Raw genomic sequence first — 19,510 nt, 5'->3', positions numbered from 1 at the left:
CTTTTTCTTACCTAGGGGTTTCACACAGCCTACAAAGGGTAACAATATCTGAGGCCATTTACTTTATCTTGTTCTTTTATTTAATTAACCAATGTGGGCTGTGCTGGTCCCAGCCAATGGAGCAGCATGCAAAGCCAATCCAGAAGCAGAATCTTCACAAGGCTGAAAGGGTCCAGTGGGTTTTTAAATGGAGCATGGTGCATTTAAATTCAGGAGTTGCATTCCTGTAATGAAAACTGAAGATAGGAAGAAGTAAAACAACCTTTATTAGAGCAAAACCCTGCTAGATGTTTTATGCTCTAGATACTTCAGTAGAAAGGTTGACGGGTGTTCCTTTTTCTTTTCATACACCTGTCTCTTTATTTGATAAAACATTTTTAGCTACTTCTCCTACACATTTTTTCATTCATTTCTCATAGATTCCAAATCATTTCAGAGAGAACAGCAAAACAGGAGCAGCTACAGTTTTCTAAACCCACATGAATCTGACTTGATTTCTCCAAGGCTGCATGTAGGAGCTCTGCAGGAGTCTGGGGGAAGGTGCTGCAATTCCACATCAATTTTAAAAGACTACAAGATATGGGGTAAACACTAATCATGGGAGACTCCCAGCAGAGCCATTCCCAAAGGAGGTGCATGACCCACAGGGCCCAGGAGCACTTCCCAGTTCCCAAGTCTGGGCGAACACTGGGACTACAATCTAATCATATGTCAGGATCCAACCAGGTACATCTGGAACTTTATGCACCCAAGCGCTCCTTATAAACTAGGTACAACCTGATCTCACCAGAACAAGGACTCAGAAATGCCAGGAGCAAGGGCTCCAGTAAATCTTCCAAGCTGAATGACTGGGACCTTGGGATACCCCACAGACTGGTTAGGGGGATACCCACAAACTGCCCTTGTAGTTTAGACACCACCACAATGATCACCAATTCCATGTGCCTCCTTTATTATTTCCATTAAAGAAATGCCCCAGCAAAGATGTATGCAGAAAGACCTGCTATGGATGGGAAGGAGAAAAGGAAGAGGGCAAAATGCACTTGAGCTGAAACTAAACAACCACAACAAAAACTGACTTGAAGCCAAATCATTAAATCAAATAAAAACAAGGGGGGAAATGTCACAGTTTGTTCTTGCAGCATTTGGGGAGGTTCCAATTGCCTTTGCTTTGTAGCTTTCTCTACTCTGAATGTCAGCTACAGCTTTGGTGTGTCATCCAGCAAGGACTTTCCTTCAGTTCAAACCATATGCAAAGTCCCAGGAGTCACAACAGACTGACACAGGAGATGAGAAGAAAAACCTGCCTCTGAGCACACACATTTTTCCCCTACTATATGGACTGTTCATACTTATATCCTCAAAAAATGTTAATCATACCACTTCTGGCCAAAACTCACCTGCCGGCTACATACTTGTGTGTTTAAGGTGATTTTTGCACAGCTGAAAACACAAATCCACTGTGGGACAAGAGGAGGAAAAAGGTATTGAGAGTCTGGACACATATGCTCTAATACAGCTGCAACGTGTCTGATCCAAAATAACCAAACCATTGTTAAGGACCTAACTTGCTTGTGTAATTGTAAGTAGTTTGTGCATTTGCATAAGTAATCATTATTTGATTCAGAGTACTTTGTTTGTAATGTTTTCTTCTCCATGGTCAAAGTCCCCAGGGAGTTTTTGCTTGGTTTGCTTTTTTAACTTTTTTTTTCTTTAAGCTAAAGCAACATTAAAAATTGTCAACTATGCAAATGCAATTAAAATAGAACATAATTAATAGGGGAAAATCTTCTACCCAACATGATAGAATAAGATAACTGAGTGGCAGCAAACCCTCAATCATTTCTGCCAGCTCCTAGAACTGACTTGGATGACTCTTTAGGAAAGAATTTGCAAATCCAAAACTGTATGGGGCAAACTACAACTGTAACACATTATGCACTCTACTGTAAATTGACAATAATACCACCAAAATCTGTCTAAAAGCATTCTGCAAAAGAAGTTATATTATGCTAGTTAGAGAGTGATTATACTAGTGGCTGGGTTAAGCCTCTCAGCTTATGTACTGGTTGCTTGCAGAAACCAAGGAAGTCACATCAAGCTGAATCTTTCTGTAATGCTAAGCTTACCTTCTCGCAGTCCGACTACTGACATCCCCTACTAAAACAGCCTCCTTTGCATCCCTGTGGGTCTACAAAACAACAACTTGGGTGCTAGCCACTAAAATATAATCAAGCTCTTTCAAAACATGGCCAAACACCTGAAATTATCTTGAGATTGGGGCTACAAAATCATGCTTTGTGGTGCACACGTACTTAAACAGACCATGCCGGGTGGAATGGGAAGGGTGGATCTTTCCTTCCAGCCCAGCCACCTACTACCCACACTGAATCCAACTGCTTTGGTGAAGCTGTCAAATGAACAGTGCATCTTATCAGCATGATTTCCCACCTGGATTACAGATAAGGGAAACATCCTTTCAATGGTGATGTGTCTCAGTGTGTCAGCAGCACAATACACACAGCCACATACAGCACTTTTGCTTGCCTAGTAGATCCATACAACACAGGGAAGGAAAGAGATCCAGAGAGATCAAGTGGCAGGTTCACACCACTATAAACATCCATTCGAGCATCAGGACCAGGTACCACAGCTCTCTAAATACCAGGCTTAATCTGCCCAACCATAATGCTAAGATACACAGACATCTCTCATCTTCCTTTTGGCTGTGGTCTCTCTGGCAAAGAAGGAATTGACACCAGGATTACAAGTGGGAGCCATTTACTGTAGGTAAAGCAGCCCAGCCGTGCCTCAGCAAGTTAGGAGACTTTTGGACTCAGTAGGCAAAAAGTAAATAAGAGGGAAACAAATACAGTAAAGGTTCTAGTGGTTGCATCTACAATAGCATATTTCTGACAATTTTTCAAACCTTTCGCAAGTGAAAATATAAGAAGTCTAATTGTAGGAAAACCTGAATTTTAATGTGTAGGGCTCCAGATTTGAAATCTGTATTCTTAACACGGGAGGCTGAAGCGGGTGATTTGCTTAACAAGCAATACAGATCCTACAATGCTAGATTGTTACAAAAACAACTCCCAAAGAAAATGTGAACACGCTCTCCTGAATGTTTCTGAAAGGAATATAAGGAATGTGTGCATCAACACAGAGGGAAGCACCTCACAAAAGCACTACCAGGAATTTTTAAAAGCATATATGATACAGAAAACCACTGTTCCTTGCCCACCGGAAACACTACCCGTCTCACAGTAACCATGTCGTCATGCAAGATATCACCAGGAGAGCGGGTGCTACGCAGTGGGGACCTATTACATGACAACAAAATGACAAAGCTAAAAGACAACTTCTGTTCTTGTTATAGAAATTCCACTCCTAGGAAATTAAAATGTGTGCTGTACGCTATGTTCTGCCCCAGGTATTTATTATTATAATGCTTTCTGGTGACTGATAGGTTCCAAGTTATCAATTATGCAATGCAATAGCTTTTTTGATTACTAGTTTTCCCCTAGTCTATATTCCAACACTATTCTCATTTTCTCTGAAGGCTCTTTGTATTTGCTCCCTCATAGGTAGTATCAAGTGCTGTTACATACAGTTTTTTAGGTTTTTCATGGCAAATACCCACTATAAAACCTCTTATGTTTGAACAAGGACACAGAGGTAGTGGAGTGGAACTTCTGTCCGCTGCTTCACTTCAAGATGGGTTCCAGCTACATTCAAAAGGTTGCAGCTGCTACAGCTTTATAAGTTTATATACATGCACACACTCACACCCCTTTAGGCACAAAGCAGTTTTCTAGAAGCTGCTTTGAGGACACTTTGAAACCTGTGGAGAAAACCAAGTCTGTCTTGTTTTCCTTGCTACTGCCATCTGCACCTAGTTATGCTCGGCTGCATGCTCTCATATGAGCACTTTGTGTCAAACTGACCTAACAGCAAACAAAAATATCACACCAAGAAACGCTGTTAACACTGGGACACAGACTGAAGAGCACAAGAAAAATAATGCATCGCCTTGCAGCCCTACTGGTACTGTAATAAGGGCATGACACACATGAGAACTGGTAAAAGACTGAATTTATTTCCAATCCTTAGTTGTATAGCATGGTCAGAATATAAAGAGCTATACAAGTCACATCAAGAGGGAGGACAAGAGCAAGAAACAGTGTTGTCAGCATTTTACAAATGAAAAAGCAGGCTACCAAAGGTAAGCAAATGTTAATCAATTAAAAACAATCAAGTACAAACTTAATGGCAACAATAAACCACGCAAGCAGATTCTGCTAGGTGTAGATCAGGTGGGATTACATTAACTACCCTTCTCCCAGAATACGACAATTCAAGCTTCTCAAGTATATCATATTCCAGTGGTGAAGGGTCATACAATGACAGACTGCAGAAGACCAGCAGCCACCATGGCACCTCTGGATTAGGATTATGCTGGGTGTAGATACTCCTACATCCTCTGAGCAATAGACCACATCTCTCCCTCACTTGCTTCTTACTACGCGAGTGTCAGTAAAACCTACTTATGAACTCTGCTTGGTCATTTTCTCTCAAAATTTCCTTTCCCTGTGACCCATATGCTGCTCCTGAAGACCTACCACCTGAAGCCTCTGTTTCACAGAATCATTTAGGCTCGAAGGGATCTCTTGAGATTCTGTAGCTCAACCTCAAACATCTGTCGATGTCGTGGGCTTAGCTTTTTTTCCCCCATTAAGAAGCTGTTTCTTCCTCTTTACAATGGTTTGCATCACTCATCCTAGCTTTCCTTCACCTCTGGCTTTCTAGGCTGTAGCTGTTTTTGTACCCACATAAGGGTTAACTGCCTTCAGCTCACCAAACTGCTAAGTGTTCAGACTGATTTATTTTCATACAACACAACGGTGAGCTTAAGAAAGCATTAATACGAGATATGTCTTAATTTCCCAGGTGATCACAATGATGTGGTCTGCATGAAAGATTTACTTCTGACGCAAGAGAATGGTCAACAGTCACCAACTTGGAGAGCTCCAGAAAACCCAAACCTCCATCCCAACAACAAAAGCAGCAGACCAAGGGAGGGGGAGGAGGGCCACCACTGGAAAAAAATTACATCTGAAGCATGGCAGACACGTCCAACAACTCTGTTGCTAGCCACAGGTCTCCAGTAGTGGGCTGAGCAAACAGCAACAGATGGGAGCAGAAGGCTGGAGTCTGAACCATAAAGAGAATTCAGGTACCAGCAGAAATGAGGTTGGAGCGCCAGAGGGGTGACAAGTAAGGCCCAAGCTACCAGCCATACTGACATTCTCAGAAAAATCTCCACTCCCTTTATCTGTTTTAATGCCAGAAAAATAAAAGGTTAGAAGGATTTTGAATCAGGAACATCAAAGAGAAGGGATACCAAGGAATACTATGCACACAGCTCAGCTATGAGCAGGGCAGACAGACAGAAAGTATATGGGAGACTCAAGCTACAGTTGACAGAGGTCCCAAGGAAGCTGAGGAGGACCAGAGTTCAGATTCTCCTGCAAGAAAATGCCTTTTAAATCAGGTATTAATGAGTCCAGGCTTCTATGAATGTGTCCATTAGCCTCAGTGAATCAGCTACAGGTTTTAAGCACGTGCCCAACTTAAAAGCTTGGATGAGTTAAAATTAGAAATGCTTCCAAACCCTGATTGCCATGCTCTTGCAGGCTTGTTTTAACTGAGTACCATTAAAACATACTTAGATGCAAAGAACAGTTTTAGGAAGAACACAGAATGTAATAACAAAGACACAACCTCAGTTTAAAAAAAAAATTCAAGCTCCCAGATCTCTTACTACAGTATACTTTGTTTATGCTTCAAATGCTAAGGGTGTATGTAGAGATTCTTAAAAAGAGCATCACTGACAAGGGTACACATATTTCCTCAAGTCTGCCACACTCCTTGAATGGGGGCTGAGCAAAGCTGGGACTGACTCAAGTTCAAGGGACATTAGCCAATGTTACAGGAAATCTGAAAGAATGCCTTTGGAACAGTCATGGCCCCATTTGCAAATGCATGTTTAGAGAATCATTAAAACCCAGATTATTGACCTCAAAACCACAACAGTTCCTTTGGAACACTTCTGGAGCATTATGGAGCTGTATTTAGAGACATAGATTCCCAGCCACGGCGTCAAGGCTGGCACCTGTCATCTTCTCTTGATAAGATAAACAGTATGGATGTTACCATCATCTAATTATACTTAAATAAGCATGTATGCTGAGGAAGCAGTGTAAATGTTGCTCTGTCTAATGGAGAGGACAACTCTACAACTGGAGGTCTTTTTCTTATTATACTTCCTCTATGTTTTTAGAGGGGAAATTGCCACCCAAATTTCACTTTAAAAATTCTCAGATATGGATTAGCAGTATTGATTGTAATGGCTCCTTTGGAAACATTACAGTCTGTTGTAGCAATGTTGCTGCTGCAAATATGTTAATCTGCTAAAACTCTTTTGAACACCATCTTCAAAAGTCCCTCTTAGTCTTCTTGTCTTTTAATATCACATCCATTGCTTTAGTACCCTACAGGAGCACAAGAGTTGAATATCATCTCCCAAGACAGCTCAAAGCAAAACTCAGTTTTCTAAGCTCTTATTTCTCTCTGAAGTCACCAGGATGACGCACCCCCAACAAAGTATGCACAAAAAAAAAGGCAAACAAAAACTTGTTAGCATAACAAATAATGAGAAATTTTTGCCTTAAAATTCTTCTACGTTGGAAATGGCTATAGCATTCTTTCCACCTAAACATGGTTTAAAGGAGAAAAAAAAAAAAAATACCTGTACTCCATAAACAGAATCATAACTTCAATAACATACTTGCTACAAATTTATTTTAAGTTTTTAAATTCAGTAACAGCTACCTGAAATATCTGAGTGAGCATTCATAATGGAAAACATGACTAGGCAAAAACAAACAAACACCCACAAACAAAGAAAAACCCACACAGCACACTGAGGTACCCTTTCTTACCAGACAACACTGAGAAGAAAAAAAATCACTATTTCTTAAACATTGAGACAAAATTAGGGGAATTTAAGCAAAATGGAGGGACAGGAAAAAAAATCCAATGAAAAACAATTTTTCATCCCTTATTCATCTCTACCTTAGCAGTGCAGGCAGGAGAACAGAGTTGTTCGGCGGATCTGCCCCTTGGCACATGACCAAACAGGACAAAATATATGGAACTGAGGAGTCACTACGTGAAGTACAGTTTTCCATAACAGCTATATGTAATCTCCACCTCTTATTCACTGGTTTTAAATAGCTTACAAGCTCAGTTCTGTACCACCCTTAAGATGCAGTGGAAGCAGTGCAGTTAACCACTCTTGGAGTTATTTTTCCAAGCCAGCACCCATATGCCCTGAAGGATACAGACTGGGAGAATGGAAGAAAGGAGAAGGAGCATAGGAGACCTATTTCCTAGATATTATCAACAAACAGGAGGGGGGAAACAGACATTAAGACTGATCTAGATTAAGAGATACAGAGCAAATGCTGCTCTCCTCTCTGAAACCTCACTGGAGAATGAATCGTGCTGCAGTGGGGGAAGAAACCATAAAAAAAAACCATTAACCTACCTACTCTCAGCCACGCTTCGTGACTACTGAACTATGTCACAGCAAAAGCCATTACATAAGGGTAACAAACAAGACCTCATTTTCCCACGTCACTACCCCTTGCTAACGCAATCCTCCCCCAGCAATATGGAAAGATGTGCTTGACAGCTACCCAGGAGAGTCACTGTTCCCCTGTCTGAGGGCACACAAGCCACAGGTGCTGGCTTCTCTCCAGTATGCAGGACAGATGCTGTCCTGCTGTCACCATCACATCTTCAACTTCAGCTGAGACCAGGGTCCCTTGCTACACTGCCAGGAGAGGTTGCCTGATGGGTGAGTCATGGACATGGAGAAACACCTTGGCCTCCACTCCTTAGACAAGGGGTATCAAACTCATTTTCACCAGGGACCACATCAGCCTCATGGTTGCCTTCAAAGGGACAAATGTAATTTTAGGACTGTAGAAATGGAACTACTACTACTACTACAGTCCTAGAATTACATTCAGCCTTGTGAAGGCAACCATGAGGCTGACGTGGCCCCTGATGAAAATGAGGTTGATACCCCCAGCTTAGAACATTTCACCCCTTCTCATGACACCAAGCAGGGCTCTACCCCACATCACCACACTGACACCGTCTTCATGTATTTTACTTCTATACGTGCCTCAGAGCAGCACATCACACCCACCCTCAGCTTTCCAACAAATACTTTGGTTTGAGCCCTGAGATAATACCAGGCTCAACAAGGGGTTTGTAACTGCAGTATTTTTAGAAGGGGCCTGATCATAAAGGTATGAACAAGCAAATGCAATTCTATCTGTTATTAATCAGTATGAATTGTTTTGGGCAATACTTAATGTATAAACAGAACATGGTTATTTGAATTAACCTGAACAACCAAATGCTCATTTTAAAAATAGTTTTAGAGAATCAGCATTAACCCAAGTGAAAACAGACCCCTGGAGACTCCAATTTATTGCAAATATTAGATGAAATCTGGCTGTGAAAAGCACCATGTCAGGCCTATGAGAACACAATAGGATATCTCTAAATAGAGTCAAACCCTCGCTGATTAATAAGCGTAGGTACTAATTCACTCCAAAGGTTGACATAGCAGAGGCTGGAGGTGCTCGCTGTCCCACCAAGTCCACGAAAAGCCATGGAAGTCATGCTGCTTAGCCCTGTCTCCCAGGGGAATCTGGACAGGCAAGGTATAGTGCCTGCACCAGCAAGCATGTATCATTTCTCTCCCCATGCTGTACCTTCTTTCAGAATCCATGCTCTTAAGAATTTTACAGACTGAAAGGTGACAAAAGTCTACGTCAAGACCATATATCAAGACACAAGGCAAGAGAGCTACAGAGGGAATATTTAATTTCTGCTTATTTCCTTTCCTTCCCCCAGAAAAACCCACTGTAGAAAAACAAAGTGTAAAATACCTTTTCTTGCAACAAACAATGACATAATAAATAGAGCCATACTTAAAATAACTCTATTGCTCTACACTTACACCTTTGTGATGCTTTATATGCCTAATACATACCCTCAGCAACATTATTTATTTGAAATTTTGAGCACTAAGACAGTTACAATCCCCAAAGGCAACAGGCCAAGTTTTCTGTCATTCCTTAACATTATTTTGTATGAACGACTACATACAGGGATTACAGTCTCTTCCCTGACAACTTGAGTTTCCTTAGTATCTCCAGTATATTAGGTTCCCATTCACATTTCTATTTCCCAGTACTACCCTCTGCTGCACCATTACAAGCATCAATCACAAGTCCACAACATTGAAATTATTTTTCTTTCAGTAACTTTTTCCCCCTTCAGTTTTGCAGATAAACTTGCAGCTAGCAAGCAACATAGTCTCAAATAATAGGCATACTCATGATTATTCAGCAGTGTATTGCTGTGCAGCAGCTAAGTGCATCCTAGTTGTCCCTGCATGGTAACTCAGCATGGTTCAGGATGGGCACTGGATGCAGGATTCTCACATACTGCCTCCTTTATTTAGGGAAGGTTCTTCAAACAGCAGACACCTCCCAAACACCTCCTTTTGCTACTACTGCTGACAGGAGGAAGATGATGTTGAACATTCAGCTCTTTTGGAGAGAGGAGATGCTTCATGGCCACAGCCAGGGTCCCCAGCAGCATCGATCACAACCCTGGCAGGGCTGTACCATAATGGTTACTGTTTGCACAGATGCAGAGGTGACTTTGGAACATACCAGAGGCAAAAGGGGATGGGGGCAGCAGAGGGACAGCACTGGCTGTTGTTCCAGATACACCAAAATCTGGATCTCTCTGGCTATTGCATTGTCATAGAGTAATTGCTTACACTAGGCATTCCTAACATTGCAAAACACTCCAGTACTTACTGAAATTAAACTCTATTTCAGCATTTCTAAAAATTCTGGGAAATTTTATTATCTGCAGATGATGTCTATGCTGGAGGTCCCACATTTTGAGGATTCAGTGATTCTGAGAGAAACAAGCTTGCTTCAAGACAAAAAAAAAAAAAATAAATCTGCAGATAGGTATTTACTCTGCAGTCAGCCATGCCAGTTGGCAACATCAGCATTGTCTCCCCCAGCTGTCTGTTAGCACTCCTCTGGGAGATGAGTACAGCTGGAGAAAGGGGATTTTACAGGACTCTCTAATCCATGTCACTGCAGTCAGCCAGGTTTGCACCTGAAACTGGCTGGCTTTGTGATCAGTAGGCACAGGAATGCTCATATGACCTCTTGCTTTGGAAAAGTTGTGGGGACAGTAACCTCTAGCTCATGGGTGGTAACAAGCAGCTGGGATCAGTAATATTTTCAGCAGGCTCAGCTGGAACCAGGAGAAAGCATCTGTCCATAGTCTCAGTGACAGGTGGCAAGGCAAAACGTGCCTGTGAAGTAAATGTAAATCCTATTTCTATTACAGAAAGCTTACTCACCTCTAGTTTTAAAGCTTTATTTTTTGGCTCCTTTATTTAGCAATGTCCAGAGATTATGTCATGGGCCAAAACCAATGATCTTTCCTAAGGGATGTAAGGTATGTACTATATATATAGTAACATTGTTTTGCTAGCATTTCAGAATAACGGGCTAATGATCCAGTCACACAGCAATAGGTAACAAATCATTTACACAAAGATGCCTATTTTAGGGCTTTTTTCCTGCCAGCAGTTTGTGCCAGCAAGTCCCAATTCAAAGAACAGTAGTGCTGAGTCCTTTCATGGATCCCACTGACAGATTAAATAATTTCTTTGGTGTTTTATAGCACATCTTGTTCCCCATCAGAATATACCATATCTTGCCTGTAGAACTGTCCCTCATCAGAATTATCCAAATATTTATAAACATATTAAGAGTTACACATCCCAACTGGCAGAGAAAAAGCTTATCCTCTGAATGAGATCCAAGTTCTGCATTCAGATACATAAGCTCCCACATTTTCATGACTGCCATGCCCTTTTTCTCTTTTCCTTAATACATGTTCCTGTGCTTGTAACCATCTGACTGTATTCTTCTGTTTACCCTTTAGCCTCCTCTTTGAGGGATATATACACCTTTTGATGAGCATATACTTTCTTTACACATCACTTGGCTTCCATTTTTGGTGGCCTGATTTACAGCGTACCTTCCGCCACCCTCCACTGCTGCTAGAGGCAGTTGGAAGGTATCTCCATTACTACACGTACACTTTGTGAGAAAAGACAGTCTGATGCAAAGTATTTGCTCTCAGGAGCAAGTAAGATTCAGAAAGGCTATCAAAATATTATATCTATAAAATATATATAACACAGAGTCTAGATTGAGAAGAGAGGGTGACAAAAAGTTACTGCCTAGAGGACTGCACAGGAAACCAAGTTACACTTGCAGCCCTTAATCAGATTCTCACCCCTCAGAATGCCATTTCCTATCACAAGTTGAAATACCTGGCTTTATTGGGACCTTGTACATGTTTAACATTAAGTCTCCTGAGCACGGACTTAAGTCAGATATGTCTGACCCATCCAAAACCCTCAGCACCCTCCAGCCTCTGTCACTGTGGTTTTGACTGCCTTTGCGTATGTAACTGCAGGGAAATTTGAAACAAGTGCTCTTGTAGCAATATGGTTTTCATATTTCCATAGGAAAATGGCTACATTGACTTTCACCTCCATCAATCTCAAATTGTATTAATGCAGTATAGGATTCTAAGCAAGGATTCTAAGAATGGCAATTGGTGTGTCTCCAAAAGCCTTTGACTACATTAATTACACTTCAATCCACTCCCCTGGTTTGGGGATTACCTTTAGGTGTCATCCCTGTTTTGCAAATGGAAAACAAAGGTATTGAAAATTTTACTGACTTACGTAAACCGTTACCAACAGAGAGAAGTTTGTGGTGTAGATATTCTGCCTTCTGTTCTAGTGCTCTGACCAAAAGAAGAATAATCTTCCTCTAGTATCTGCTGTTGGCTAAGAGGTGCTGGCAGATGTTCACATACAGCAACGCTACCATTTTGGAAGGCTTCCTCCTGTTTTCTATTCATAATTTTATCTTCCCACAAGCTACACTGAAGCGTTTTACAATTACTTTGCAAATCACATTTCCAGCAAGAGAAGCCCCTGCAGCTAACTAGAGCCAGATTACAGTGGCATTCAGATGGTGCCATCCACTACAATCAGGGATGACCAGGCACCTTAAAAGTTTAGAATTCAAGACCACAGCATCTAGTCCCGCTGAAGTCAGTGGGAAGAGTTCTGTTTCTTAAATCTGATAATTTCTATAATATTTGTACAACAACAGAGCAGATTGGTACACAAAAAGAAAACTCCAAGTGATCACCAATTTTAAATGGCTATAGTTATTTCCAAGTCAGAAACTGTATAAGGAGCAATCTAGATGCTCTTGAATGGACTACAACAGACTAAAACTACCTTCAGAGAGTAACTGGTTCTTGTGTTATATGGCCTAGAAATATAAGCACCTTTGAAAATCAATTAAGCAAAGAAGAATTTGTCAGAACAGCCAATTAGATGCTAAAACCCTGGTACTGAAAATTGATGCTACATCTAATTAGGCAGTCAAAACCGACTTTTCATCTAGAAACAGAAGGAGACTATTCTGCTTTAACTTTATGTACAATTTTCCCATCATCTATCTTTAAGCATCTGTTACCTGTTGGCAGTTCAATCTGACACTTTCATAATTTCTTTCTAAAATTAAGAACAGCATTTAGGTTTTGTGTATGTTTTAAGCATATGTAAAGTAAGGCTTTACACCAGTTGAGAATGCAGTCTATCAAAAAAGGCGATATACTACAATGTCATAAATATGTATATGGTGCAAGAAAAGATTCGATATCTGAAGAAACCAAAAAGCGAAAGTTCACAAGTTAAAGCTTCCAGAATAAGTTCAGACTATTTAAAGTTGTGTCCTTTTCACAAAAATATTTGTGTCTAGCAGTAAGGCCTTAGACAGGCTAAGCAAAACACATAGGCAAAAGGCAAACTTAAAGTCAACACATACATATATTTCAAATATATGTAACACAAGCATATACATAAAGAGACATATATTTGAAATTGACATAACACAAACATATACATAAAGAGATACATTGCAGCACTGTTCCTACAGTGTGAGCTCTAAGAGCAGAACAAAAATGACTAAGTAGACCCAGTGGTCTGATCAAGGAAGGAAATGCCTCCATTTCTAAATGCAAGTTTGAAAATGAAAATCTGTCTGCTCAGTAAGGATCTCGCACTATAAGAAAATCAGCAGTCATCTTACGCAGTAGCAGGAAAAAAATCTCCAGTCCTGCAGGGTGCTAAAGATTCCCCAAGGGATATGAGTGACTTCAGCCATCATTCAGACCCAAGTGTTTTCATCCTTGTTATTCCTCCAATTCCTCTCAACAAAGTAAAAAGGTTGGGGTGGAAATTAAAAACTCCTGTCTCCTTTTGTTACAACTAAACTGCTAACTCATTTGGGAACTATGTGCACTCATAATTACAAAGTAAAGGGGAACAACTTGAAAAAAGTTTTTCAGTAACTAAATAATTTTCTGTCCCAAGACTAGGAAAATATACAATAAAAGCTCTTATTCTTACAAACCTCTAATTCTATTACCATGTAAGTCAAAGGGAGTTTGACTTCTCCCTCACCCCACACAGCACAATGGCACCTCAACTCAGAACCATACATTAAAAACTACAGCTATTTTACAACACAAACCTCATAGCCACACAAATGTGTTGCCATTCTGAGAAGTTACCCATTTCACAGAGGATTCTGCTCTACAGCCAGAAGTCCATTAGGGATGTTTAAAACCAGCATGTGTCAGTGTTTCAGAATGCATATACGTCTCCACATTAATGTCCATAGTGACACACGCTGGCTGTACTGGGGAAGAACAGCGCTAGAGAGATAACCTTAAAAAAAAAAAAAAAAAAAAAAAGAAGCACCTTTGGCAACTATTAGCTCCTGATAAATTATCTCATTACTGCTAACATGAGAAAGAAATTCCCTTTCCAGACCTTATCTCCCTTTAATTATAACTCTTCCATATGAGAGAACTCTTGCCTGTTGCACTAGAAATGCTTTCAGACCCAAGCTGGAACTCCTGGCATAACACAAGAAGCCAAGCAATCAAGTCCCCCTATTTTAAAACTACAGGGCTGATGAGATTTGCTCTTGCTCAACCAGATGTTGAGCCACATTCTTTGCTCTTCTTTACTCATGTTCCTAAGGAGAATTTCATCATCTTTCAGAGAAGAGACTTGCATTTAAAGGCCATTTTTAGGATTTTTTTTTTTTTAATAAGATAGAGGTTTTTCCTGAAAGCATTCTTGACTCCAGTTTAATTTAAAGTATCAGTATATTATTAAAGTGTAGTTCAAAAATACACTGAAAATGAGCAAGCATAGGCAATGTAACCTATGCCAATAAATTCAGCTAGCCACTGAGTGCTGTTTTACAGTCCTTTATGAATTACAATATAAGGAAGTTTATTTTTTTAATAATCCTCCTAAATGCATTTTTGAAATTTCCATCCCATTATGAACAAAAAAACAGCCACAAGCACTGAAAGAGACCAAAACTCATTCTTTTTTTCCACACAAGGGGTATGATACAGAAGCTCACAAGGGCCACTCAGTAAAAAAGGGCATTTTTATTTCTTGCCTCACTCCTCCAGGTCACTTCATTTCAGCATTTTGCTCGATTCACATAAAACTTTCAGTGTGCATTTCCCTAGCTGGAACTGGGGTATGTTTAGCGATTCCCAAGTGAAGCAGAAGAGTGGGTGGTGCTATTATTCATGACTGCACCCCACGACTCACAAAACAAGCCATCTGCCAGCCCCGTTCTGCTGTACTTTAATTAAGCATCTACCAGTCAAATTAAAAAAAAAAAAAGGGGGGTGTGTGGTGAGATAGAGGGGAAAAGAAAAGAAAAAATAAAGCGGGGGCAAGAAGAAGAGTAGAAGAAAAGCGGTCAGGAAGAGAAAGGATCACGGGTACTTCAGGAGCGGTCAAGCCCCTCGCCGCGGGGGCCGGGCGATGCGCCCTGCGCGGGGCAGGGACCGACCGCGGCACCCAGAGTTGAGTGGGGCCGGGCGCGGCCATACCTGGGAAGAGGAAGGCTTTGCTCCCGTTGTGCAGCCCCGGCACCTGGCGCACGCCCTCCGTGGAGCCTCCCAGCTGGAGCTCGGACAGCACGTCGATCTGCAGCGAGGGGTCCACGCCAAAGCCTGCAACTGACACAGAAAGTGCCGTCACTCCACCTGCCGACACCGCAACTTTCCGAGACCCCTCCCGCCCCGCCGTTTCCCGCACCTGCGGCCGCCCGGGGACCAGAGCATCGCCACCGCGAAGCTCCCCCGGCTCCGCTCCCGGGTGCCCGCCCGGCGGGTCCGGCATTCGCCTACCTGGCCCGAGGCAGAGGAGAAGGCAGAGCGTGCTCAAGCGGATGCCCGACTCCATGGTACACCGATGCGCTCAGTCCATAGTCCCCCTCCTCTGGCTACTGCGGGTAAAAATCCTCCGGGGCAGAGGCTGGGTCCCTGCCCGCCTCTCACCGGGAGGAGCGGACCCCCTGCCGCCCCGCAGCGCGCATCACGGCGGGCGCCGCGCCGCCCCGCCGCCGGCCGGAGCACACAAAGGCGAGGGCGGGGGGCGGGCGGGCAGCGCAGCCCTCCGCCCGCGGGCAGACAATGGGGGGAGCCCGCCGGAACCTGCTGCTGCCGCTGCCGTGCGAACGAGGCCGCGGCAGCCGGGAGGCGGAGGCGGCGCGCCCGTGCCCCGCAGCTCCCCGCCCCGCCGCCACCAGGCGCAGCCCCTCGGCTGAAGAACCGCCGCAGCCTCCGCCCGGCTCCCGCGGGAGAGCCGCTCTCCTCCCCGCCGTCCAACGGGGACAGAGGGACCTGCGGGAGGGGCCGCGGTTTATGCCGCGGCCGCAGGAGCCGCCCACCGCCTCCGCCGGGCCGGGCAGGGCCGGGCCGGGGGGAGGCACCGCCCCGTCGCCCCGTCCGCCGGGGCATCGCCGGGCGCGGAGGGGAGTGGGACCCGCTGTCGGGGGCTCCGGGCGGGCTCGGACGGGGGCACAGCTGGAAAGTTTGAGGGGAGCCGTGGCGGTGGCGGGGAGAGCCGGAGCCGGTGGCGGGGGCGGCGGGGAGGGCCGGGCTGCCCCGCGGGAGGCAGCGGCTGGTAGTGGCCGGGCGGCGCTTGCAACGAGCCCTCGGGGCGCTTCCCTGCCGCCCAGCCGTGCGGCCTCTGCGCTTTGTTGCCGTCCGCCCATGTTGAAGTCACCGCTTGAATTGTCATCCCGAGGTAATGCCGTCCAGGCTCTGGCGAAACCTCAGCCTGGTCTTTGAGCACGAACAAAAATAATTCGAGGGTGTGGGGGGGGGAAGAAACGAGGACGTTTCCGGTAGTTGGCTTAAGATGGGAGTGTGCGGAGACACGGCCGCTAGGACAGGGCTCTGCCAGCCGCAGGTTCCCGGCTGCCCTGTCGAGCAGGACGGGTTTACAGTAGCACAGCGGTCCTGTCCTCGGTTCCTGAACTAACCCTCCTCACCCTCCAGCAAATGACATTTCTGTGCCTTACTTTGTGTGCCTATAAAGGGGGCTAAGAATAGCTTTATTCTTCACTTTGCTTTCATAGACTCCCAATGTGCAAGGCAGAAATGTCTTGTTGCCAGTTTGTCAAATTCTACAGAATAAAGGACTGCTTTTTTTTTTTTTCCCCCCCCTATTTTCACATGTATGTCAGTAAGACCCTAATGTCAGCTGGTAATTCCAGTATTGTTTATTGACCTCTCCCAAATTCATCCTCTATGATCTTTACAAATAACAAAATCTTTACAAGTAACCTTTACAAATCTTTCCCAATAATAATTCCAAGCACTAAAAGGAAGAGGGTTTTTCTCCCTTTCTTTTCTTTTTTTTTTTTTTTTAAGGCGACCATGGAAAGCGATGGTAAATCTCCTTTTTAAGCCAGATTAACTGAGATTCTAAGCAACATACAAAGCAAAGACCTTCTTTTCTATAAGAAAAAGAGGCAAGAGGAGTGTCTAAATATGAAAGCAGGAAAATGCAATCCATCCCTCAACCCAAATCCACAGCGTGGGTGTTAGAACGCAGTTTCAGCATGCCCCACCACCCATGTCACCCTTGGAAGAGCTACGGGCTTCTTCTCCAGGTGGTGGAGCTAGCACAGCCCTGTGACATATGTGTGTGTACAGCCCCTTCCCATTGCAACTGGTCTGAAAACCACAGAAGGAATCCTGCTGCTGGTACCAGCTATGTAACTGCTCATACGGTGTCCATGGTGTTACATCTTGCATAGGCAGAGGAGATAGTGACATCCCACCCCTGTTCTAATCAACCTAGCACCTCTTCTGCACCAAATCTTTGTCTCCAGCCTGTTGGTGATATGGAACTGTGCTCATGAACATGTGAATTCATGAAATTTGCTGTCTACCAGAGCAGTCTAATGGATTATGTGTTTCCTTGGGGAGTTAATGGACAACAGCCACACGACGGTGATTGTTTTCATGCTATTTCAATCACATTGGATACAGATAACTGAACCAGAAGCAATTAATTTGAGAAGAAATAGGTTCAAAATCTAGAGCAATATGGCTGCATAATGAGCCCCACCACCAGTTGAGTCAAGCATGCAAGTGAACAAACTAAAATAGGCAAATATCTGCCTTGAATTCTTTGCATCTGCCAGCAGCCACCGACATTTTCCATTAGCTGGGACTGTCAGAGCGGACTAAGCATGTAAATCAGGTGGAGTCCACACCTTTGATAATCCATTTCTCTCTCAATAGACCTCTGGGGAGTGGCCACTCATCTTCATGTCACATACATGAAAAATCACTCAAAATGCCATCCAGCCTCCTTAATTTATTCCCCTTTATCTCTGTGGAGCCCAGGGAAGACGATACACATTACACAGAGCTCTGCTTCTGCTATGTGAGATGTCAACAGTGAGATAATTCAGCTAATCAAGAAGGAATATGATATTGAAGATGAGGTCTTTCAAACGGTTTGACTGTCCTGGCTGTGTCACCACCCGCTTCTTGTGCACCTCCCAGCCTCCTCACTGAAAAGTCCTTGACTTGGTATAAACATTGCTTAGCAACAACTAAAACATCAGTGTATTACCAACATTCTTCTCATACTAAATCCAAAACACAGCACTATATCAGCTACTATGAAGAAAACTCTGTCTCAGCCAAAACCAGGACAGTCTGTCAGCAATTTTCAAGAAGGCTTGCCAGAGTTCATATATTTTGCAGGTGTTTTTTCTTATTTTCTTTTTATTTGTGAGCTAAGGTAGTTCTGATCCCTACGAAAGCTAGAGGTGGGATTACTTAAGAAAACAGCTGTAGAAGACAAGGTTAATATTTGCCTGGGCTACGGGACTCATCCTGTAACTTTCTTTAGGATACCTACTCATCATAGGTATTGACACATCTACAGTGAAACAGCCTTCTCTTTACAAAACCTCTAGGATTAACTGACATCCTGTAATTCCACAGCAACGGGCATGCCAACAATACCACACATGCAGTTTGTGCAACCATAAGTGAAAAGGCTTTCAGAGGAGGTGACGTTGGACTCAGCCACCAAATCTCCTGGAAGGAGGAATGGCCTTGGTGGTGATGTCCCTGCTTGACGTGCAGGTGTGCCCTTAGTTCCTTAGTCACACTAGCAGGAGCACACTGTGTAACGCAGATTCAATGCTCTGTAATACAACTGTCTGATAAACAGCATCTGGTCATCATTGTTTCAGTGAGATTTTTTGATTAAATAGATAGCATTATACTGACATTATACTGACGCTTAATCAAAACCCATACTAGATCCTAAAATATAAGTAGGTGTTCTGAATAATGACTAGTATTCACAACAATTTTCACACCGAATGAAGAGATAAGGGAAGTGTTACAAGCCCAAAATTCATGAATGATTTCATTGCAAAGGGAATCTCATATCAATTACTCTCATATTAATTATATGCTAATAAACTGAACAGAGTAAAGCTCTTAAAGCATACAGATGACAATCCTGCACTGGGAAAGCATTACCTCTCTTACTGCAGCTTATATGGGTCTATTTATTTTTAAAGAAAAACATTAATATTTTATTCACAGTAGTTTTACCCATGCATTCCTATGCCAGAACCCAGAGAGTCCATGTGAATTTAAGAAATACATAAGGAATTGTCACTGACCTACTTACAAAACACTGATGCAACTTTTTTTCTGAGAGTATAGAAAACAGTCTTCCTTATATTGCAAAACACACATAGTTGTTTACTCAATATGATATGTTTTAATGTAGCATTTATACAGAAAAATATTTGTAAAACGTGATGTTCCATAATTAATACTTTTTGAAGTGGAACAAGGAGAATGGTCTGTT

The 19,510-nt window shown here is 43.0% G+C and overlaps 1 protein-coding gene and 1 long non-coding RNA gene across 3 annotated transcripts in view; one reads left to right on the top strand and one right to left on the bottom strand.

Annotated features, from left to right (window-relative positions):
- Positions 1-15,824, bottom strand: part of NELL2 (neural EGFL like 2) — a 156,511-nt gene extending 140,687 nt beyond the window's left edge. Inside the window, exons 1-2 of one of the 2 annotated variants that reach the window (XM_005499911.3) lie at positions 15,502-15,824; positions 15,202-15,330 (exon numbers count right to left, since the gene is read on the bottom strand). In XM_005499911.3, the coding sequence (XP_005499968.1) occupies positions 15,202-15,330; positions 15,502-15,556 (184 nt within the window). In that variant the 5' untranslated portion in view covers positions 15,557-15,824. The remainder of the gene's footprint in view (positions 1-15,201; positions 15,331-15,501) is intronic. The other variant, XM_021284094.2, reaches the window with a different exon arrangement.
- Positions 15,825-16,260: 436 nt separating this feature from the next.
- On the top strand, positions 16,261-18,866 carry LOC110356993 (uncharacterized). Its single transcript, XR_002410399.2, has 2 exons — positions 16,261-16,402; positions 17,032-18,866. It is a non-coding gene; the product is annotated as an uncharacterized LOC110356993 (long non-coding RNA).
- Positions 18,867-19,510: the final 644 nt, after the last annotated feature.

Source organism: Columba livia, chromosome 1 (assembly GCF_036013475.1).
Source record: "Columba livia isolate bColLiv1 breed racing homer chromosome 1, bColLiv1.pat.W.v2, whole genome shotgun sequence".
In the NCBI taxonomy this organism is placed as follows: Eukaryota; Metazoa; Chordata; class Aves; order Columbiformes; family Columbidae; genus Columba; species Columba livia.
This window is presented reverse-complemented; position numbering and strand designations above follow the sequence as displayed.